Below are 25,162 nucleotides of genomic sequence, written 5' to 3'. Positions count from 1 at the left end.
CCTACAAACCATCCTACTTTTGTTTTTGCCTTAAGGAACCATTTGCCTTATGTAACCATACCAAATGTAACATAATCCTACTAATTTGAGTGTCTTGAATTGACATGTACTATGTTACGTCTAGTCTATGAGACCAGGCTGTATTATCCTGCAGCGAAAAGTAGCAGGCCAGGACTCCTCCAACTCTTCCTAAACAACTCTCCCACTAGGACAAAATAATTATTTTATCAGCTGGCAGGACTGGACCGGAAAGGACAGGGCAGGACAGGGCAGGACAGGACCGGGTCAGGACAGGACAGGGCAGGACAGGACCGGGTCAGGCAGGACAGGAGGAGCTCAAACTAGGCAGATGGACCCCCAGATGAGTGTGCAGATGAGTGTGTGTGCATACACCTGTTTCCCTGTGTGTGTATATGCATGCGTGTATTTGTGTGTTCAGATGCACAGTGAAGAACATCTCCATAAATCAGTCTAGAGTCTGTGTGTGAGAAGGAGATCTCTAGTGTGTGTGTGTGTGTGTGTGTGTGTGTGTGTGTGTGTGTGTGTGTGTGTGTGTGTGTGTGTGTGTGTGTGTGTGTGTGTGTGTGTGTGTGTGTGTGTGTGTGTGTGTGTGTGTGTGTGTGTGTGTGAGAGAGAGAGAGAGACAGGAAGATGACTGCTCTGTTCCACCCATGTCTGTCTCTTATCTCCTGAATGATCTGCTGAACTGTGGTCTATGAGTTCATCTTATCTGTTAAAAGAGGAACGTTATTCTCAGCCTCTGCTCTGGTGGCCATAAATAATACAGCGTACATACATTACGTGTGATTGTTCGAACCTCAATAAAATCCCTGACCTTCTCTGGTGAAGTACCATCAGTCTGCTACTATGTGTAGATTGATGGTAAACCCTGGGAGACTATATGAATGGGTAGTGAAGTAGTACCATACTGACTCAGTAGGCTACTCACCTGAATGACCATCTTCTATCCGTTTCTGTTAAACCTATAGAAACGTATGCCAGGATTCTCTCTGGATGCGCTGTAGTACATACAAATCTCTTTGAAAATATAAGTGAAAGAATGCAAGAAATGAAATCAAGGACACCCATTGCCCAGCTGTAAGCCTCCTATTCCACAGCCAGAAGTATACTTGTTTGGCACCTCTATGGATACATTTGGTGAATGAAACCTTCCTACGGTTTCTTATGGGATTTTATGTTCATTTTATTTGTAGAGTACAACATTTTGCACTAAGTTCATCCATGCTGGCATTCAAACAGCATCTGTCTAAAAGGCTTGGTACATTTATATGGACTGCAGGTTCTTTGTACTTTCAGGAGTTGCTTCCGTTTCCACTCGATGTGTATTTACTGCCTTGTATCGGTTAATGGGGTCTTAGCGCCCTCTAGTGTTTTGCTATGGAAATAAGGATGATAACAGACATTCACTTGATTATTGTTTTTACAGTAGTTCTAATTATGTTCAATTACAGTTAAAGGTATAGATAGATACAGTTGAAGTCGGAAGTTTACATACACTTAGGTTGGAGTCATTAAAACTCGTTTTACAACCACTCAACAAATGTCTTATTAACAAACGATAGTTATGGCAAGTCGGTTGGGACATTTACTTCGTGCATGAAACAAGTAATTTTTCCAACAATTGTTTACAGATTATTTCACTTATAATTCACTGTATCACAATTCCAGTGGGTCAGAAGTTTACATACACTAAGTTGACTGTGCTTTTGAACAGCTTGGAAAATTCCCCAAAATGCCCTGGCTTTAGAAGCTTCTGATAGGCTAACTGACATCATTTGAGTCAATTGGAGGTGTACCTGTGGATGTATTTCAAGGCCTACCTTCAAACTCAGTGCCTCTTTGCTTGACAGCATGGAAAAATCTAAATAAATCAGCCAATACCTCAGAAAAAAAATTGTAGACCTCCACAAGTCTGGTTCATCCTTGGGAGCAATTTCCAAACACCTGAAGGTACCACGTTCATCTGTACAAACAGTGCAAATCAATCCCAGAACAACAGCAAAGGACCTTGTGAAGATGCTGGAGGAAACAGTAACAAAAGTATCTATATCCACAGTAAAACGAGTCCTATATCGACATGGTCGCAAATAGGTCTTCCAAATGGACAATGACCCCAAGCATATGTCCAAAGGTGTGGCAAAATGGCTTAAGGACAACAAAGTCAAGGTATTGGAGTGGCCATCACAAAGCCCTAACCTCAAACCCATAGAAAATTTGTGGGCAGAACTGAAAAAGCATGTGCGAGCAAGAATGCTACCAAATACCAATTGAGTGTATGTAAACTTCTGACCCACTGGGAATGTGAAGAAAGAAATAAAAGCTGAAATAAATAATTCTCTCTACTATTATTCTGACATTTCACATTCTTAAAATGAAGTGGTGATCCTAACTGACCTAAGACAGGGAATTTTTACTTCGATTAAATGTCAGGAATTGTGAAAAATTTAGTTTAAATGTATTTGGCTAAGGTGTATGTAAACTTCCCGACTTCAATAGCTTCAGGAGTGAAAATAAATGACAGACTTTTCATTCATTCATAATCTTTATTTGTGCTTCATACAAAGAAATTAAGCAATAAAGAAAAACAGCATGTTACAAAAACAAAAGTAATATACAAATTGTATACTAACTGTCAAAACAATTACTATTAGCTCAGTTCAAATAGACTAATTGTTCATTTTTGATTCAGTAGAATAAAGCCAATTTTCATATCAACCTATTTGAAGAGGCTCCTTGCCATTAGAAGAGTAGCAACGGTGACCAACCGTCCTGCTGGAGAGTTACTGGGGTGTAGAGGCTTTTGCTCCAGCCCTGCTCTAAACACACGTGATTCTAGGTTTGAAAACATCTCCAGTATTCTTTTTTGTATTTTTTTATAGAGCTGATCACATCTTGGTGAGACGAAGTGTATTGAGCTTTACAGCGAGAATCGTGGCACCTGCAGCATAGCTGATCTCTCTCAAAATCCCATTCCAGCAGTCCTCCTCAAATCTGTGGGGAAAGGAGAAAGTGCATTGTTCATTGTCTGTGGATTTTCTACACGGATCCAGCAGCACCCAACTCATTTTCAGACGAAGAACTTTTAATGGAGTACATTCCCAGTGCCTATAACTAGTAATAATGCCGTACGTTCAGCCAATGTTGCCCTTAATAATGGTTCATGGGAATTGTTTATTATTACAAGAGTTTATAACTGCCCTCCAGGTGTTGTGCATCTCAGTGTAGTGCTTATGAAGCCTTTTTAAGCTGTTATATAACTGACCTCCAGATGTCGTTCATCTGTGATTATCTACAGCAGGGGTTTTCAAACAAGCCATTCTATGTATTTGAACTATTGCACAGCTAGCACACCTGATTCAACCTGTCAACTAATCAGGTAAGTGAATCAGGTAAGGGAATCAGGTAAGTGAATCAGGTAAGTGAATCGGGTAAGTGAATCAGGTAAGTGAATCAGGTAAGTGAATCAGGTAAGTGAATCATGTGTGGTCGTTCAGGGATAATCTCCCGTAAACATAAATGGTACTTTAGCCTCTGACTGAGCATCTGACCAGATTATGTAATATTTTAGTTATGGGTTAACTGAGAATAGTTCAGTGATACAACAATGTTAACTGTCTGGGAGTCCCAGAGGAGAGGTTTAAAAAAACAACTGATGTACAGTATGTAGTGCCTATGAATGATCTATGAAGCGTTTATAAGACTTAATAAATGCTCTATAAAGCCTTTATAAGTTGCTATAGCACTAACATCCAGATGCCGTTCATCTCAGTGGGTTGTGGACATCAACAGTATGCAGTGCTTTATGAACGCTCTGTAAAGCACTATGTAGTGTGTATGAATGCTTCATAAGATATTATAGCACTAACATCCAGATGCCGTTCATCTCAGTGGGTTGTGGACATCAACAGTATGCAGTGCTTTATGAATGCTCTATAAAGCACTATGTAGTGTGTATGAATGCTTCATAAGATATTATAGAAATTACCTCCAGATGTCGTTCATCTCAGTGGGTTGTGGCTCGTCGCTGATCTCGCTGGGCATCATGGCGAAGCCCCCCACAGCGTACAGACATTCCCCCATGCTGATCATGTTCATGGAGCTACGCTCCTGGGGGAACTCTACGAACTCTGACCACCTGGAACACAGCATACACATTAAAACACACATTAAAACACACATTATAATAAAATAACAGCATACACATTATAACAACATGTACTAAATGTAGCCCAGGCAGTTCTGTGAACCATGCTCGTGTAATAAATAACCTTGCCTGAAACCAAAATACTTCCCACTGGGCAAATTCATTGAAATGACGTGGAAACAACATTAATTGAACCAGTGTGTGTCCAATGGTTTGTGTTAGCTCCCTGAGGTAATGTCCAGGCTTTAGTTCAGTAGGCTAACATTGTCTTGTAACCAGGGTTCAAACCATAGTCTATTACATCCCCTCATGAATGAATAACATGAAACAAAGAATAAACAATCAAGTACAGGCTTAGGGCTCTATTCAATCAAGTACAGGCTTAGGGCTCTATTCAATCAAGTACAGGCTTAGGGCTCTATTCAGTCAAGAACAGGCTTGGGGCTCTATTCAATCAAGTACAGGCTTAGGCTTAGGGCTCTATTCAATCAAATACAGGCTTAGGGCTCTATTCAATCAAGTACAGGCTTAGGGCTCTATTCAATCAAGTACAGGCTTAGGGCTCTATTCAATCAAGTACATGCTTAGGGCTCTATTCAATCAAGTACAGGCTTAGGGCTCTATTCAATCAAGTACATGCTTAGGGCTCTATTCAATCAAGTACAGGCTTAGGGCTATATTCAATCAAGTACAGGCTTAGGGCTCTATTCAATCAAGTACAGGCCTAGGGCTCTATTCAATCAAGTACAGGCTTAGGGCTCTATTCAATCAAGAACAGGCCCAGGGCTCTATTCAATCAAGTACAGGCTTAGGCTTAGGGCTCTATTCAATTAAGTACAGGCTTAGGGCTCTATTCAATCAAGTACAGGCTTAGGGCTCTATTCAATCAAGAACAGGCCCAGGGCTCTATTCAATCAAGTACAGGCTTAGGCTTAGGGCTCTATTCAATTAAGTACAGGCTTAGGGCTCTATTCAATTAAGTACAGACTTAGGGCTCTATTCAATCAACCGTTACAGATTCCACATTAGAAACGTAAAAGGTCATTTCCAATTGAGTCGACATATGCAGCGTTTACCGGGAATGCAGTCTTCTCTAAAGAGGGGACATTGTAGTTCAAATTTCAAATCACGCCTTTAAAGCTGAACTTCCGCGATGTGGATTGAAAAGAGCCCTTACTTGTTTGTAGCGATGTCATAGACCTCTACAGTGCTGGTGAGTCCTGTGTCTGTAACGCCCGTGGCCACGTAGATCTGGTCATTGTGGACCGTGACAGCGAACAGAGAACGAGCCAGCTTCATAGGAGCTAGCTCCTTCCACTCAAACTTAGTGGGATTGTAGACAGACACCCTCCGTATGCACTTCCTAGGGGACAAAACACAGTATATTAACGTAGTGGGCTTGAGGACACACACTCTAAGTATGCACTTCCTATAGAGATCAATACGATACAGTACAGTAACATTATACCAGAACTCATATTTTGTGGAGTTTTAGACAGAAAGTAGGGGTGCTGAGCACCACCTGAAAAACCAAAAGAAAAAAATATTGTTTTTTTTTATTAGGCACCGACTGCTTTTAATTTGATATCGGCATTTGAATTTGGCCTTGTAAACCTTGTTGTAATCTGATAGCCAAGGGGTTAATTTAATTGGTAATTGGGAAGTGGGGAGCCCTCCTTTTTGGTCATTCGAAAGCAAAAGTTGTTTTATTGCTATTAAATATAGGTTATAATATCTGTAAGCCTAATTGTGGTTTTAATTTATTAAATACAGGTTGTTATAGCTGTAAGCCTAATTGATATTTTTAATTAATTCGCCCAGCAAGCTAGTGCAATGTTGGTTTCATGTAGGCCTATTGGTATGAAAATAAACACAACTGAACAACTTCAGAACATTTCCCCAACATACATGTCTTGTTTTTGGCTTCAAAGACAATAACAACTGTAGGCTATAACAAATGTGCATTGTCATGCAGTGACAGAATGATAAAATAGATCATGAAAATAATGAATGATTACCTGGTTGGGCTAACTTTTTAAACTTCTTGCTATAGGCCTACATCATCATCCTGTCACGTTCGTTGGAATGAATATCGGACCAAGGCGCAGCGAATGTTGAGTTCCACATTATTTATTAGAAAAGGGAAACTAAGCATAGACAAAAACAAATAAACAATAAACTAACAACGAACCGTGACTACAGAGAATGCTACGTGCACTAACTCAAAACACAATATCCCATAACCCACAAGTGGAAAACATGCTACTTAAGTATGATCCCCAATTAGAGACAATGATTACCAGCTGCCTCTAATTGGGAATCATACACAATCACCAACATAGAAAAACAAACCTAGAACCCCACATAGAAATAATAAACTAGACTAACGCCCTGACCTACTCTACCATAGAAAATAAAAGCTTTCTATGGTCAGGACGTGACACATCCCTAATCCCTACCTGCAGCCTACCTGCCTCTGGTATAATACATTTTCACTTTTCACTTTTTCAGTCTTGCTTGTTCATCTTCCTGAATAAAAATGTGATATTCTAACAGATCGATCTTGCTGGCAAAAACATCATTAAATATTGCTAAGTTATTTAGCTAGTGTGGATTTAGGGCTGTTTTTAAAACGTATATAATGAGCAACCAGATGCTGATCCAGATCCAGGCAACACAGTAATATCAGAGACAAGCTTGCCTTAGGGAAAACATTCTCCGACCGCCATATTCTCAGAGCCACCTTGTTGATGCAACGCTTCAATATTCGCAGTATGTTTCCCTTCCCTGGCGAATAATGCAGACAGGCAAATACAAAAAAAAAAATGAGCTGGTCGCACATATGATCCTAGACAATAGGCAACATCATCTATTTGACCGCAGGTGCCACTTCATTAAAGCCATTAGATGCAGTATATAATAGCACACTCCACTTTATTATAGGTGATAATTTTAGTACTCATTACTGCATTCTCTACCAGAAAGTTGGTTGGCCCTATTTAGTGTCACGTACGTTGATGAAGTTTTCATTTATAAAGCCCTTTTACAAAAAAATCCCACTGTACCTAACATCCTTACTAAACTTTAGACATACGAGTCACCACCCCCGGGTCTCAGGGATGAAGAACTCAGGAAATTCCGTTGGTCTCTCCTGAGTTACGTAAGTCAGCTTTTAGTTTTCTTACATCTTATTGTGTGGAACAATCTTCAAAATGTTCTGAAATGTGATGTTCTGGTCCCTCTAGGGTAATTTCAGAAAGCTGATTGAGGACATTATTACTGATGAATGTGATGTTCTGGTCCCTCTAGGGTAATTCAGAAAGCTGATTGAGGACCTTATTACTGATGAATGTGATGTTCTGGTCCCTCTAGGGTAATTTCAGAAAGCTGATTGAGGACATTATTACTGATGAATGTGATGTTCTGGTCCCTCTAGGGTAATTCAGAAAGCTGATTGAGGACATTATTACTGATGAATGTGATGTTCTGGTCCCTCTAGGGTAATTCAGAAAGCTGATTGAGGACCTTATTACTGATGAATGTGATGTTCTGGTCCCTCTAGGGTAATTTCAGAAAGCTGATTGAGGACCTTATTACTGATGAATGTGATGTTCTGGTCCCTCTAGGGTAATTCAGAAAGCTGATTGAGGACATTATTACTGATGAATGTGATGTTCTGGTCCCTCTAGGGTAATTCAGAAAGCTGATTGAGGACCTTATTACTGATGAATGTGATGTTCTGGTCCCTCTAGGGTAATTTCAGAAAGCTGATTGAGGACCTTATTACTGATGAATGTGATGTTCTGGTCCCTCTAGGGTAATTCAGAAAGCTGATTGAGGACATTATTACTGATGAATGTGATGTTCTGGTCCCTCTAGGGTAATTCAGAAAGCTGATTGAGGACCTTATTACTGATGAATGTGATGTTCTGGTCCCTCTAGGGTAATTTCAGAAAGCTGATTGAGGACATTATTACTGATGAATGTGATGTTCTGGTCCCTCTAGGGTAATTCAGAAAGCTGATTGAGGACCTTACTACTGATGAATGTGATGTTCTGGTCCCTCTAGGGTAATTCAGAAAGCTGATTGAGGACATTATTACTGATGAATGTGATGTTCTGGTCCCTCTAGGGTAATTCAGAAAGCTGATTGAGGACATTATTACTGATGAATGTGATGTTCTGGTCCCTCTAGGGTAATTCAGAAAGCTGATTGAGGACCTTATTACTGATGAATGTGATGTTCTGGTCCCTCTAGGGTAATTCAGAAAGCTGATTGAGGACCTTACTACTGATGAATGTGATGTTCTGGTCCCTCTAGGGTAATTCAGAAAGCTGATTGAGGACATTATTACTGATGAATGTGATGTTCTGGTCCCTCTAGGGTAATTTCAGAAAGCTGATTGAGGACATTATTACTGATGAATGTGATGTTCTGGTGCCTCTAGGGTAATTCAGACAGCTGATTGAGGACATTATTACTGATGAATGTGATGTTCTGGTCCCTCTAGGGTAATTCAGAAAGCTGATTGAGGACATTATTACTGATGAATGTGATGTTCTGGTCCCTCTAGGGTAATTCAGAAAGCTGATTGAGGACATTATTACTGATGAATGTGATGTTCTGGTCCCTCTAGGGTAATTCAGAAAGCTGATTGAGGACCTTATTACTGATGAATGTGATGTTCTGGTCCCTCTAGGGTAATTCAGAAAGCTGATTGAGGACATTATTACTGATGAATGTGATGTTCTGGTCCCTCTAGGGTAATTCAGAAAGCTGATTGAGGACATTATTACTGATGAATGTGATGTTCTGGTCCCTCTAGGGTAATTCAGAAAGCTGATTGAGGACATTATTACTGATGAATGTGATGTTCTGGTCCCTCTAGGGTAATTCAGAAAGCTGATTGAGGACATTATTACTGATGAATGTGATGTTCTGGTGCCTCTAGGGTAATTCAGAAAGCTGATTGAGGACATTATTACTGATGAATGTGATGTTCTGGTCCCTCTAGGGTAATTCAGAAAGCTGATTGAGGACATTATTACTGATGAATGTGATGTTCTGGTGCCTCTAGGGTAATTCAGAAAGCTGATTGAGGACATTATTACTGATGAATGTGATGTTCTGGTCCCTCTAGGGTAATTCAGAAAGCTGATTGAGGACATTATTACTGATGAATGTGATGTTCTGGTCCCTCTAGGGTAATTCAGAAAGCTGATTGAGGACATTATTACTGATGAATGTGATGTTCTGGTCCCTCTAGGGTAATTCAGAAAGCTGATTGAGGACATTATTACTGATGAATGTGATGTTCTGGTCCCTCTAGGGTAATTCAGAAAGCTGATTGAGGACCTTATTACTGATGAATGTCATGTTCTGGTCCCTCTAGGGTAATTCAGAAAGCTGATTGAGGACATTATTACTGATGAATGTGATGTTCTGGTCCCTCTAGGGTAATTCAGAAAGCTGATTGAGGACATTATTACTGATGAATGTGATGTTCTGGTCCCTCTAGGGTAATTTCAGAAAGCTGATTGAGGACATTATTACTGATGAATGTGATGTTCTGGTCCCTCTAGGGTAATTCAGAAAGCTGATTGAGGACATTATTACTGATGAATGTGATGTTCTGGTCCCTCTAGGGTAATTCAGAAAGCTGATTGAGGACATTATTACTGATGAATGTGATGTTCTGGTCCCTCTAGGGTAATTCAGAAAGCTGATTGAGGACATTATTACTGATGAATGTGATGTTCTGGTCCCTCTAGGGTAATTCAGAAAGCTGATTGAGGACATTATTACTGATGAATGTGATGTTCTGGTCCCTCTAGGGTAATTTCAGAAAGCTGATTGAGGACATTATTACTGATGAATGTGATGTTCTGGTCCCTCTAGGGTAATTCAGAAAGCTGATTGAGGACATTATTACTGATGAATGTGATGTTCTGGTGCCTCTAGGGTAATTCAGAAAGCTGATTGAGGACATTATTACTGATGAATGTGATGTTCTGGTCCCTCTAGGGTAATTCAGAAAGCTGATTGAGGACATTATTACTGATGAATGTGATGTTCTGGTCCCTCTAGGGTAATTCAGAAAGCTGATTGAGGACATTATTACTGATGAATGTGATGTTCTGGTCCCTCTAGGGTAATTCAGACAGCTGATTGAGGACATTATTACTGATGAATGTGATGTTCTGGTCCCTCTAGGGTAATTCAGAAAGCTGATTGAGGACATTTTTACTGATGAATGTGATGTTCTGGTCCCTCTAGGGTAATTTCAGAAAGCTGATTGAGGACATTATTACTGATGAATGTGATGTTCTGGTCCCTCTAGGGTAATTTCAGAAAGCTGATTGAGGACATTATTACTGATGAATGTGATGTTCTGGTCCCTCTAGGGTAATTTCAGAAAGCTGATTGAGGACATTATTACTGATGAATGTGATGTTCTGGTCCCTCTAGGGTAATTTCAGAAAGCTGATTGAGGACATTATTACTGATGAATGTGATGTTCTGGTCCCTCTAGGGTAATTTCAGAAAGCTGATTGAGGACATTATTACTGATGAATGTGATGTTCTGGTCCCTCTAGGGTAATTTCAGAAAGCTGATTGAGGACATTATTACTGATGAATGTGATGTTCTGGTCCCTCTAGGGTAATTTCAGAAAGCTGATTGAGGACATTATTACTGATGAATGTGATGTTCTGGTCCCTCTAGGGTAATTTCAGAAAGCTGATTGAGGACATTATTACTGATGAATGTGATGTTCTGGTCCCTCTAGGGTAATTCAGAAAGCTGATTGAGGACATTATTACTGATGAATGTGATGTTCTGGTCCCTCTAGGGTAATTCAGAAAGCTGATTGAGGACCTTATTACTGATGAATGTGATGTTCTGGTCCCTCTAGGGTAATTCAGAAAGCTGATTGAGGACATTATTACTGATGAATGTGATGTTCTGGTCCCTCTAGGGTAATTCAGAAAGCTGATTGAGGACATTATTACTGATGAATGTGATGTTCTGGTCCCTCTAGGGTAATTCAGAAAGCTGATTGAGGACCTTATTACTGATGACTGTGATGTTCTGGTCCCTCTAGGGTAATTCAGAAAGCTGATTGAGGACATTATTACTGATGAATGTGATGTTCTGGTCCCTCTAGGGTAATTCAGAAAGCTGATTGAGGACATTATTACTGATGAATGTGATGTTCTGGTCCCTCTAGGGTAATTCAGAAAGCTGATTGAGGACATTATTACTGATGAATGTGATGTTCTGGTCCCTCTAGGGTAATTCAGAAAGCTGATTGAGGACATTATTACTGATGAATGTGATGTTCTGGTGCCTCTAGGGTAATTCAGAAAGCTGATTGAGGACATTATTACTGATGAATGTGATGTTCTGGTCCCTCTAGGGTAATTCAGAAAGCTGATTGAGGACATTATTACTGATGAATGTGATGTTCTGGTGCCTCTAGGGTAATTCAGAAAGCTGATTGAGGACATTATTACTGATGAATGTGATGTTCTGGTCCCTCTAGGGTAATTCAGAAAGCTGATTGAGGACATTATTACTGATGAATGTGATGTTCTGGTCCCTCTAGGGTAATTCAGAAAGCTGATTGAGGACATTATTACTGATGAATGTGATGTTCTGGTCCCTCTAGGGTAATTCAGAAAGCTGATTGAGGACATTATTACTGATGAATGTGATGTTCTGGTCCCTCTAGGGTAATTCAGAAAGCTGATTGAGGACCTTATTACTGATGAATGTGATGTTCTGGTCCCTCTAGGGTAATTCAGAAAGCTGATTGAGGACATTATTACTGATGAATGTGATGTTCTGGTCCCTCTAGGGTAATTCAGAAAGCTGATTGAGGACATTATTACTGATGAATGTGATGTTCTGGTCCCTCTAGGGTAATTTCAGAAAGCTGATTGAGGACATTATTACTGATGAATGTGATGTTCTGGTCCCTCTAGGGTAATTCAGAAAGCTGATTGAGGACATTATTACTGATGAATGTGATGTTCTGGTCCCTCTAGGGTAATTCAGAAAGCTGATTGAGGACATTATTACTGATGAATGTGATGTTCTGGTCCCTCTAGGGTAATTCAGAAAGCTGATTGAGGACATTATTACTGATGAATGTGATGTTCTGGTCCCTCTAGGGTAATTTCAGAAAGCTGATTGAGGACATTATTACTGATGAATGTGATGTTCTGGTCCCTCTAGGGTAATTCAGAAAGCTGATTGAGGACATTATTACTGATGAATGTGATGTTCTGGTGCCTCTAGGGTAATTCAGAAAGCTGATTGAGGACATTATTACTGATGAATGTGATGTTCTGGTCCCTCTAGGGTAATTCAGAAAGCTGATTGAGGACATTATTACTGATGAATGTGATGTTCTGGTCCCTCTAGGGTAATTCAGAAAGCTGATTGAGGACATTATTACTGATGAATGTGATGTTCTGGTCCCTCTAGGGTAATTCAGACAGCTGATTGAGGACATTATTACTGATGAATGTGATGTTCTGGTCCCTCTAGGGTAATTCAGAAAGCTGATTGAGGACATTATTACTGATGAATGTGATGTTCTGGTCCCTCTAGGGTAATTTCAGAAAGCTGATTGAGGACATTATTACTGATGAATGTGATGTTCTGGTCCCTCTAGGGTAATTTCAGAAAGCTGATTGAGGACATTATTACTGATGAATGTGATGTTCTGGTCCCTCTAGGGTAATTTCAGAAAGCTGATTGAGGACATTATTACTGATGAATGTGATGTTCTGGTCCCTCTAGGGTAATTTCAGAAAGCTGATTGAGGACATTATTACTGATGAATGTGATGTTCTGGTCCCTCTAGGGTAATTTCAGAAAGCTGATTGAGGACATTATTACTGATGAATGTGATGTTCTGGTCCCTCTAGGGTAATTTCAGAAAGCTGATTGAGGACATTATTACTGATGAATGTGATGTTCTGGTCCCTCTAGGGTAATTCAGAAAGCTGATTGAGGACATTATTACTGATGAATGTGATGTTCTGGTCCCTCTAGGGTAATTCAGAAAGCTGATTGAGGACCTTATTACTGATGAATGTGATGTTCTGGTCCCTCTAGGGTAATTTCAGACAGCTGATTGAGGACATTATTACTGATGAATGTGATGTTCTGGTCCCTCTAGGGTAATTCAGAAAGCTGATTGAGGACATTATTACTGATGAATGTGATTGTTTTTTTATGACCGTGTTTTTCTTTCTGCTTGCATTTTGTATTTATATTTTGATGTGTGTATTTTCTGTAATTTATGAACTTCAGGGCTCATCTGTAAAAGAAACCTTGGTCTCGGTATGATTCCCTGATAAAAAATAAAGGTTAAATGCAAATAAATACAAATTATAAGGATCATCTCTGAATGTAGAGCAACAATTTGGGTGGGAAGCGCACTCTCATAGTAGACTGACGCACCGTTCCACAAGGATGACTTCATATAGCCTCTAAACTTTTTCACGAGTTACAATTTACAATTGATCCTAGCATTACTAAAGATCTGCATGCAAGTTATGATTTTCATATATTTTCATATTTTCATATATTTGTAGGCTACTCCACTGTGCCCCCCCAAAAATGTCCAACTAACCACATACTGAATAATTCTAGCTGGCTACAAGACAGAGACATTGTCCATTCAGCCACACGACTCGGAGCTCCCCTATGCCAACCTGGACTGAGGCGCTGGATGTTGTTCAATCACGGTAAACTGATTACTGACAAAGTCACATAAATTAAAACTCCACCAAGGAATGAAGAAAATCATGAAATACAAAAGGAAAATCTTGGTGGAGTTTGTTTTTATTTATGTGGCTTTTGTCGATTGGAGGCCAAAGTAAGTCCTTTGATGTATGCCTTTTATTTCAATGCATGTGAAGGATTTATCTGACATAGTTTGCATTCGCAGTCAGCTGTTTTATGCTCTGGTTACTTTCACGTTTATGTTGGTATTTGAAGTCGACCTTGATAGCGTGTATTATGCATCTATTTCATGCTGCACTGTATGCGCTGTTCCACAACTAGACTAAATGAGTCAGTGTAGCCTATGTATGAGGTTGCTTAGTACATGCCATTCTAGGGTGACCAGACGTCCCCGTTTCCCGGGGAAAGTCCCCGTTTTTGGTGGCCCGTCCCCGGCTGGAGCTGTCCCCGTGAAATGTCCCCGTTTTTAACTGTGCGTTAAATAACAGATTGCAAAGTGAAATAATATTTTACTTGGCAAGAAAGACCGGGCAGCAGAGCCGACCGGTTTACGTCTCAATCGCGTTGTGCTTGTTTTGTCCAGCAGAGGGAGCTGCTCGCTATAGCAGCTTCATTCACTACATCACCACAAACGTCTTTTTAAGCCAGCTAAATTACAATACTTTGAGATACTTGCTAATGATGTTATAATGTCACAATTTATTATATAGATAGATGATCTGCTTTATAAGGTTTTAAATAGGTTATGTTAGCTAACATTAGCTATGTCGACTAAGTTATCTAGCTAGGTTAGCTAGCAACGGTCATGCTAGCTATTAGGTTAAAAAACGTTCACATGTAAACATGCAGTGGACGGGCTAATTTAGAAAATATGATTATATTAAATTAATGCACAATTAATTATGAGAATATTTATTTGTAGATTACAATTTTAATGGTTTGGCATTATAATAAGTAGTGTGAAAATATATTTTTAAATTGTAATGGATAACATTAGCATAATGTTTTCTGTTAGAGAGTGGAGAGGAGGAAGACTGGATAGGAAGCAGAGTGAAAGAGAGAGAGGAGGAAAGGTAAAGATATGATTACAGAGCATGCCAATTTATTATTCCAAACAATGTTTTTGAGATTAAAATACAAAAATGAGGCAAGCAATGTGAATCTGTTAACCAAAGTATTTTATCTAATTGTGTACTCTTTATTATTAAAGATTGGAGAGGAAGGAGGAGGAAAAATGAAGGGAGTAAAAAAAGGGAACCGAGGAGAGTGTGGAAGAGTGAGGTGGAAAGGTAAAGAGAAGGAAAGTGAGAAAGAGCAGGAAGACGAGTGGAGAAAGATTGGAGGAGAAGAAAAAGTTAAGAGAGTGAAGAAGAGTGACACAAGGAGAGTGAAGAAGAGCAGACAAGAAATGGAAAATGCCATTTTAATGACATGATGAGAGAATTTCCATTTATACGCTCAGGTCAAGACGATAGAATGGTTAACTGCACCCTTTGTAATTCCTCTTTTTCAATTGGCAGCGGGGGAAGAACGGCAGTGGTAGAACATCAACAGACGAAAAAGCATAAAGCCTCTCTGATTGCAACCACATTCTTCATGAAGGTTGAGCCTTCCCAAGAAGATTATGATTAGCTGTGCAGGAGGGTGTCTCTGAATACCACACTATGCGACACAATCATAGTTACAGATCTATGGACTGCACAGCACAACTGACACGGGAGCTTTATGAGCCGAAGTTTACATGTGCTAGGGCAAAATGTGACCCCATAGTGAGTAACGTTTTAGCAACATGAGAAACTACTTTGGTAACACAGGACCTAGACCAGGTTGAATGTGTGTCCCTGTCCATTGATGCATCCAATCATGGATATGTAAAGCTGCTGCCAATAGTAGTCAGATATTGTAAGATATATGATGGCAACACATCTGTGGAAACAAAACTGCTTGATTTTGTTGAATTGAAAGGAGAAACAGCAGAGGAGATTGCATCTGAGGTACTGGTGGTCATCCAAAAATTTAACCTGGATAACAAAGTCGTGGCATTCTCTGCCGAAAACACAAATACGAACTTTGGAGGACTGAATAGGCTGGGGAGGGTCAATGTCCATACCAAAGTTAAAAATACTCTGCAGCGGGAAGTGATTGGCTTAGGTTTTCTTGCCCACATCATTCATAACACGGCCAGAACAGCTTTGGATCTGAATCCCCTTGATGTTGAGTACCTGCTCACAAAGATATTTGGATATTTTCACCGTCAGAGTAGAAAGACTGAAGAGCTTCTGTGAGTTTTTTGGCCAGGAGTACCATAACATTTTAGGACACAGAAATGTTCGCTGGCTGTCCATACTCCCTGCTCTAGAAAGAATGCTGAAAATGTATGTGCCATTTGAGAGGAAAATGGAGAAATGTCTAAAGACAGCTTTCTCAAAACATTCCAATCATTCTTCACTATGGCTGTGAACTACTTGCAAGCATGTGGAAAGCACACAGATAATCTAAAAGATTTACATTGTCTCCTTTTAAAAAGGAAACCTCAGCGTGAAGAGATACAGAAGGCAGCAGCCACACTGCAGGAAAAATGCCCCAATGTGATCATCAATGAGGATGCATTGTTTGACGAGGTTACTGGCCAGCAAGAGTTCCTAAAGGGGGGAATCGCTTGAAGAATGGAAAACATCTGAGATACCGCTTAGTCAGAGATGGAGCACGGTGGTTACCCACTTCAAAGAGAACGACATCCCACACACTAACCTGGCTAGATTAGCATCTGTTGTCATGTGCTTACCTGGAAGTAATGCACCAGTCGAGAGAGTGTTCTCCCAAATGAATGATATATGGACAGCAGCAAGAAATAGGTTTACTGTTCCTACCATCAAGGCCATGCTTATTGTGAAGACAAACTTCAACCTCCCCTGCCAGGAGTTCATGGAGAAGCTGGCCAAAGACAGAGCAATCCTGAAGAAGATGCATTCTTCTGAGAAATATACAGATTAGGTTGGTATAAGTGTATTGTGTAGTTACCAATCTCAAAGTCTAATTTCTTTATTACGTTGTTAAATATTTCACATATTGTCACGCCCTGACCTGAGAGAGCCGTTTTATTTCTCTATTTTGTTAGGTCAGGGTGTGGGGTGGGCATTCTATGTGATGTATTTCTTTGTTTTGGCCGAGTGTGGTTCCTAATCAGAGGCATCGTTGTCTCTGATTGGGAATCATACTTAGGCAGCCTTTTCCCACCTGTGTTTGTGGGTAGTTGTTTTCTGTTTAGGGATTTTGTACCTGACGGAACTGTTTGGTTTTTCATTTCTTTTGTTTGTGTGTTTCATAATAAATAAAATATGAACACTTACCACGCTGCGCTTTGGTCCACTCCTTCAACTTCAGACGACAGTCATTACACATATACTATTGTCTCTATTTTTTCAATTTTACTCATGTTCTCTTCTGCTCTTATTTTACCCAGACTACCAGGACCACTGAATGGCTGTTCAGATCGGACAATTCTGTCTTGTCTGTAGTTTCTGTAATATAGTTGTTTTCTCTGTCTATCACAGTGTGCCTGTTAGACCAAATACATGAAACCGGAATTGTCCCTCTTTTTTATTTCATAGATAATAACATTGTGTCACGTCCTGACCCTAGTAAGATGTCATTTTCTATAGTAGAGTAGGTCAGGGCGTGACAGGGGGTGTTTTGGGTTTATCTATGTTTTCTATTTCTATGTTTTAGTTCTAGTTTTTCTATTTCTATGTTGGGGTTGTTTGGGTTGATCTCCAATTGGAGGCAGCTGGTCCTCGTTGCCTCTGATTGGAGATCATATTTAAGTAGGGGTTTTTCTTCCTGGGTTTTTGTGGGTAGTTGTTTTCCGTTTTTTTCTGTCGTACCTGACGGAACTGTTTTGTCGTTTTGTTGTTTTCTGTTTTAAGTGTTTCATTAAAGAAAAGTATGAGCACTCTACACGCCGCACCTTGGTCCCCTTTATACGACCCATGTTACACATTGGATATTTTAATGATATATTGACCGCCGAACTGGAAATGTCCCAGGTTTTAATTTCAGAAATCTGGTCACCTTACTTTAAACCTGACATAAACCTAATGTTGTGGTGATAATTAATGTCTGTTGGTATTTTTTTCATATATTTTTTTTGCTATTCTCCAAATAGCATTTGAGAGTTTTTAATTGTGTAGAAGTGCACCCCACTTTGCCATATCGCAGCACACCCCCCAAACTACTTCCTGTGGCTATGATTGTAGACACACAAGCAGCTTCTACATGGCCAGTTAGGTAACACTTCATATCCAGGTACCTCTTATGAATCAGAACCCTCAGGGCCTCAGTTATGAACGTTCTCATGCCGCCCTCTACCGGCAGTGTAACAGTGGTGCCTTAAACACCAATGTATGCATTACAGTAGTGAATGCATACATTTCATACATTTTTTGGGGGTATTGTTAAACCCGGTAGTTCTGTATTTATCATGACTGAATAGTCTAAATTACACTATAGTGTCTGGCATTGCAAAAGTAGTAAAAATGTTTAGTACGAAACAACTTTGCCAGCATTATCATGTCGTGAAATTTACTTTAGATAAATGGCAATGTTGTCAAAAATAGCGAACTAGCTAACGTTATACTGCATCCAAAGTCAATCTGGCGACATCAACATGATGACAAAAGGTTTTCCTACTAATTATTTGCCTCCCTTTGAATTGACATTGTATTTCCAAGCCACTGTAATGCAGTTTACATGAAATCTCCATCAGCGCTCATTGACGATGCATTGAGTAGAATGCTAAGTTGGGCATTAGTACAAAACAAAAGTTCAAATCAATATTGTGACGAAACATGCGAACCATGAATAGGGGACAGCATACAATCTTCAAAAGTGTGACTTACTTGCTCTCTGCCTTTCCTCCTATGACATAGACAAGGCCATTGTGTGAGACAGTTCCATGACCATAGACTGTGTATGGAAGAGGGTCTGATTCGCCCCATTTAAATGACCTGTAGAACATAACATAGAACCAACAATTAAAAATAGTTTTATAAATTGTCTCTTGTCTGTCTTTACCATTGACAGAAAGCTAGAGAGTGAGAGAGATACAGAGAGTGAGAGAGAGGACAGAGAGAGGCAGAGACAGAAAAAGGGGTAGAGTCCCTGTACTGTACTTACTGTCTGTCATAGATCATGACAGAGTCTAGAACGTGTTCTCCCTCTTTCATTTCCTTGCCGCCCACAACAAAGATGGAGTTTTCTGCTTCGGTCAGCCCAAACAGGCAGCGAGGGCCTGGCAGTGAGGGCATCCCCAGCCACTCTCCGCTCATAGGGTCAAACTGGAGGAGAGAGGAAGATACCAGAATGGTTTATCAATGGCATAATAGTTCATATCATTCTGCATGTAGTAAGTCAAAGTATCTCTCTGGTAGAAAGTCAACTAATCTCTCTGGTAGTAAGTCAACTTATCTCTCTGGTAGTAAGTCAACTAATCTCTCTGGTAGTAAGTCAAAGTATCTCTCTGGTAGTAAGTCAAAGTATCACTCTGGTAGTAAGTCAAAGTATCTCTCTGGTAGTAAGTCAAAGTATCTCTCTGGTAGTAAGTCAAAGTATCTCTCTGGTAGTAAGTCAAAGTATCACTCTGGTAGAAAGTAAACTTATCTCTCTGGTAGTAAGTCAACTTATCTCTCTGGTAGAAAGTAAACTAATCTCTCTGGTAGAAAGTAAACTAATCTCTCTGGTAGAAAGTAAACTAATCTCTCTGGTAGAAAGTAAACTAATCTCTCTGGTAGTAAGTCAAAGTATCTCTCTGACACAGGGAGTTTGGTGACAGTGAATGTTATGAACATCTGTTATAACAACCAAAATGTCAGCAAGGAACATAAGGAAGGTGGCCAACAGTCTGTCTGAATGTTAATCACCACCAGACCATGCAGAGAGCCATACCTTACTAATGTTTAATAATAGCAGAGAGCCATACCTGACTAATGTTTAATAATACCAGATAGCCATACCTGACTAATGTTTAATAATAGCAGAGAGCCATACCTGACTAATGTTTAATAATAGCAGAGAGCCATACCTTACTAATGTTTAATAATAGCAGAGAGCCATATCTTACTAATGTTTAATAATAGCAGAGAGCCATACCTGACTAATGTTTAATAATAGCAGAGAGCCATACCTGACTAATGTTTAATAATAGCAGAGAGCCATACCTGACTAATGTTTAATAATAGCAGAGAGCCATACCTTACTAATGTTTAATAATAGCAAAGAGACATACCTTACTAATGTTTAATAATAGCAGAGAGCCATACCTTACTAATGTTTAATAATAGCAGAGAGCCATACCTGACTAATGTTTAATAATAGCAGAGAGACATACCTTACTAATGTTTAATAATAGCAAAGAGACATACCTGACTAATGTTTAATAATAGCAGAGAGACATACCTGACTAATGTTTAATAATAGCAGAGAGACATACCTGTAGGAAGTAGGAGCTGAGTGGTTCTTCCTTGTTGTCCTCATTGAGGAGGAATCCTCCAGCCACAAACACCTGGTTCTCCTTGGTTACCAGACTGCAGTGGTTCTTAGGGATCTCTGTTGACTCAGACGCCACAAAACACTCGTTCCCCACCGGGTCGTACGCTACGCTCCCCGTGTCGCTGATCATAAGGATCAGCTCTGTCTCAAACATCCCGAACCGAGGGTTATTGTTCAGAATCCCTGGAAGCAAACCTTGCTCATCGTCAGAGTCTTCTTCATCTTCCTTGTCACCTGCCATCTTGGACTTCCTGTTCCCTGACCTCTGGACCTCTGGGAGTCTTCCTTTGTGGGCGTCTTTGATCAGCTGCAGCTCTTTCTTGACCTCCGTGTTGGCCCGAATCCACTTGTGATTTTCAACCTTCTCTGTGAAGTAATCCACCGGGATCAAGCGGAAGCGGACACAGTGCAGAAGATCAGGCAGCTCCTTCACCCTCTCTGTTCTGTCGTAGCCCACCCAGTCCATCAGAGACTCAAACACCACCTAAATGTCCAGGTTAAGAGGACCAGAATGGGAAAAGATTAATGGGTACGTCCCAAATCAATCTATCCATCCATCCATTCATCCATCAACCACCCACCTCCTCTCGGTCCACGTTGAGTGCGTCGGAGGTGATGATGGCTGCCAGCTCGCTGGGGCCCAGCTGGTGGATGAAGGAATATACTTTATTGTCAATTGTCACAGAGACAGAAACATTTATATTTTTCCTTTAAACTTTTTGCTGCAGTGTGCTAAATCAGGGTCACACAGAGTGTTTCTTGGTAGTCTTAAACAAATCTACTTTGAAACAAAAGTATACACCTCACACACATGGTTATGGGCTTAAAAAGAAGAAGACACCTGGACCATGTCAGATATAGAGATGAAATGTATTACATTTAGAGTTTGCATCCCCATATTACACTTCTTATACATTACAGAAAACTGAAATATAACAAAACCTTTTGACATAGAAACACCAGATGTTCGGCTGATTTAAAAAAAAAAGTGTATTAATTATGAAATTATGAACAATATTAATAACATTCCACCCATGAGGCCACTAGTCATTTGACTGCAGTAAAGGGCTGCCACAATACCCCAAATATACCCCCCCCCCCCTCCCCACACACACACACACACACACACACACACACACACACACACACACACACACACACACACACACACACACACACACTAGGTTACCTGGTGAAAGTCCTGGTCCCTGACGATGAGCTGGTAACGCTCACAGATGAACTCTCTAGCTGTGAAAGCCAGGCGGGGACAGTCCAACAGAAGCCCCAGCCTGAAGATAGCCAAGCAGTTCCCCAGCACCAGCTTCTCCTACAGGGAAATATACTAATATCACCTACAGTTTCTTATCTTGTTCAATCTCGTCCCTAGCCGGCTCTCTCTTAGACGAGGTCTATTCCATTCCCCATGACCAGCTTCTCCCGATGATGATGATGACAGAGAGACAGGGACAGATGCTAGCTGTAGGTATGAGACGCAGACAGAGAAGACGGAAAGAGAGAGAGAGAACAAGAAAGAGAGAGAGCGAGAGAGAGAGACAGAGAGAGAGACAGAGAGAGAGAGACAGAAAGAGAGAGACAGAGAGACAAGGAGAGAGAGAGACAGAGAGAGAGAGAGAGACAGAGAGAGAGAGAACAAGAGAGAGACAGAGAGAGCGAGAGAGAGACAGAGAGAGAGAGACAGCGAGTGACAGAGAGACAGAGCGAGAAAGAGACAGACAGAGAGCGAGAGACAGAGAGCGACAGACAGAGAGCGAGAGACAGAGAGAGAGAGAGAGACAGAGAGAAAGAGACAGACAGAGAGAGAGACAGAGAGAGTCAGATAGACAGAGAGAGACAGAGACAGATGCTACCTGTAGGTAGGAGACACAGACAGAGAAGATGGATGGGATCTGGTACATGTTGGCCACCATGAAGATATCCTGGACGTTCTGCTCTGTCAGGTTGATGTCCGAGGTGTAGATGTAACGCAGTATCATCGCCATGACGCCAGGCTCCACGTCTTTCAGAACGATTTCCTTCTTCCCTCCTTCCTCCAGGTTGGACAGGAACATAGCCTTTGAAGAAGAAGAAGAATCAACCAATCAATCAATCAATCATGATTGATAATAATATGATTGATGTTAATATATCATATGTGCTTTTTAGTGGGAGCTTTTCCCCAAGGCTGTGAGTGCATACATTTATGACCTAGAGCAGTGTTTTTTCAAACTGTACCGGCCTGTGGACCTGTACCGGCCTGTGGTCCTGTACCGGCCTGTGGTCTTGTACCGGCCTGTGGTCCTGTACCGGCCTGTGGACCTGTACCGGCCTGTGGACCTGTACCGGCCTGTGGTCCTGTACCGGCCTGTGGACCTGTACCGGCCTGTGTGATGTTCTTGACCAGTCCCACAGATGTTAAGTTGACACTGACTCAGTCAGTTCTACAATGCCAATTGTAATGTAAAGTAAACCTCCAAGGAGGAAGAAGTATAGCCTGCCGGTCACCGACACACAAAAAAGTTCAGAAACACTGGCCTAGCGGGAATCCACTACCCACAACTCAAGAATTGCTAACGTCATGCTTGTACTTTGCTGAGTCACACAGCACCAACAAATTACCTTGAAGAAGGGGCTGGAGGCAGCGAGGACCAAGCGGTGGCACGGGAACTCCCTGTCCTGGATCTTCAGGACACAGTCTACAAACTTCTGGTTTTCCAGCAGGTCACAGAGGCCGTCCTGAAGCAGGGTTTGCTGGTACATCCTTGGCTGTTCCACCGGGTCTATCGATAAGGCAGCCATCTTGTTTTTTTCTGTTAGGTTCTCCTCAGGTCCTCTCTTACATCCTATCAACTTGTAGATGTTTTTGTATGGAAAGATTTCTAAAACGACGAGGGTATGATCCCTGCTCGCTCCCCACAACAGGACAGCACAGTACTGCCTGTTTTCACAGTACAGTCCAGTGAGAGAGAGAGAGAGAGAGAGAGAGCGAGAGATGAGGTTGGGTAATGGGGCAGCTAGCTAGTCCACATCAGTAGCAGTTCCCGCAGCTGTCTGTGGCTGTCAGTCTCTCCAACTCAGAGTGTATTTATAGATAATATAGCATATGCAGTCAACACACACATCACTTTACATACTGGAAAGACCCAGTAGTCATTAAGTAGGGGCGTCACATTCCTTTTCTCCAACACAGACCTTTCATAGTCCACAATGTTTGGATCCCAAAAGGATCTTTGTCAGGTATGTTTTGGAGAACATTACTGTGCAGGCCCTGCTTCACTATTTATAGTTGGGGACTCACAAAGCTGAGGATTCCATTTTGGTGAGTGTGTAAAATGACCTCCCTGCGGTCTCTTTCTCTCTCTCTCTCTCTCTCTCTCTCTCTCTCTCTCTCTCTCTCTCTCTCTCTCTCTCTCTCTCTCTTTCTTTCTCTTCTCTCTGGACAGCCCCCCTACCCCATCCCCCACCAACAGCTGACCTGCACCCCAAAGGGGAGTGTCATGTTCTCCCCCTTCATTCGCCACTCAGCCAGGCATGGAAAATCTAATTGTATTTGTCACATGTGCAAAAATGCTTACTTACAAGCCCTCAACAACAGTGCAGTTTTAAGAAAATAATATAGTAAACTATATAGTAAAATATAGTATAGTAAAATAAAATAATAAACATTATTTATGAAATAAACTAAACTTAAAAAAGTAACACAACACAATAACAAATAATGTTTATTAATTATGAAATCATGAAAAATATGAATAACATTCCACACAATAACAAGGCTATATACAGGGGGCACCAATACCGAGTCAACGTGCAGGGGTACAGGTTACTCGAGATAATTTGTACATGTAGGTAGGTGTAAAGTGACTATGCATAGATAATAAACAATGAGTAGCAGCAGTGTAAAAAAAATGGAGGGTCAATGCAAATAGTCTGGGTGGCCATTTGATTAACTGTTCAGCAGTCTCATGGCTTGGGGGTAAAAGCTGTTAAGGAGCCTTTTGGTCCTAGACTTGGTGCTTCGGTACCGCTTGCTGTACCGTAGCAGAGAGAACAGTCTATGACTTGGGTGGCTGGAGTCTTAGCCTATTTTTAGGTCCTTCCTCGACACCGCCTAGTATAGAGGTCCTGGATGGCAGGAAGCTTGGCACCAGTGATGTACTGTGCTGTACGCACTACCCTCTGTAGTACCTTGCGGTCAGATGCCGAGCACTTGACATACCAGGCGGTGACGCAACCAATCAGGATGCTGTTGATGGTGCAGCTGTAGAACCTTTTGAGGATCTGGGGACCCATGTCAAATCTTTTCAGCCTCCTGAGGGGTTTAGGTGTTGTTGTGCCCTCTTCACTACTGTCTTGGTGTGCTTGGACCATGATAGTTTGTTGATGATGTGGACACCAAGGAACTTGAAGCTCTCGACCCGCTCCACTACAGCCCGGTCGATGTGAATGGGGTCGTGCTCGGGCCCTCCTTTTCCTGTAGTTCACTAGCAGCTTCTTTGTCTTGCTGACATTGAAGTCTCCGTACTTTAGATAAATATGCTCTCTTACACGCTATCACCTTGTGCTGCACTGATGTGATTGAGACTGGATAGTCAGTGTGATCCATGTTGCTCTGACCTGTCCCGTCCTGTCAGATCAGTGTGAATGAGATAGGACATGGACAAGTAGACTCTAGAAGAGCTTTGAGACACTC

At 41.0% G+C, this 25,162-nt stretch overlaps 1 protein-coding gene across 1 annotated transcript; it reads right to left on the bottom strand.

Moving 5' to 3' along the window:
• Positions 1 to 2,550: 2,550 nt before the first annotated feature.
• Positions 2,551 to 23,508, bottom strand: klhl40a (kelch-like family member 40a). The gene is made up of 10 exons (XM_029705957.1): positions 23,089 to 23,508; positions 22,341 to 22,544; positions 21,662 to 21,799; positions 21,054 to 21,116; positions 20,414 to 20,956; positions 19,102 to 19,262; positions 18,825 to 18,932; positions 5,343 to 5,528; positions 4,007 to 4,156; positions 2,551 to 3,012 (listed from the first exon to the last, which is right to left on the bottom strand). The coding sequence occupies exons 1-10, from the start codon at positions 23,266 to 23,268 to the stop codon at positions 2,907 to 2,909; spliced, it is 1,839 nt and encodes a 612-aa protein (XP_029561817.1). The 5' UTR covers positions 23,269 to 23,508; the 3' UTR covers positions 2,551 to 2,906.
• Between the last annotated feature and the right edge of the window lie 1,654 nt (positions 23,509 to 25,162).

Source organism: Salmo trutta, chromosome 21, assembly GCF_901001165.1.
Source record: "Salmo trutta chromosome 21, fSalTru1.1, whole genome shotgun sequence".
In the NCBI taxonomy this organism is placed as follows: domain Eukaryota; kingdom Metazoa; phylum Chordata; class Actinopteri; order Salmoniformes; family Salmonidae; genus Salmo; species Salmo trutta.
Note: the sequence above shows the minus strand (reverse complement) of the source record. Positions and strands in the feature narration are given on the sequence as shown.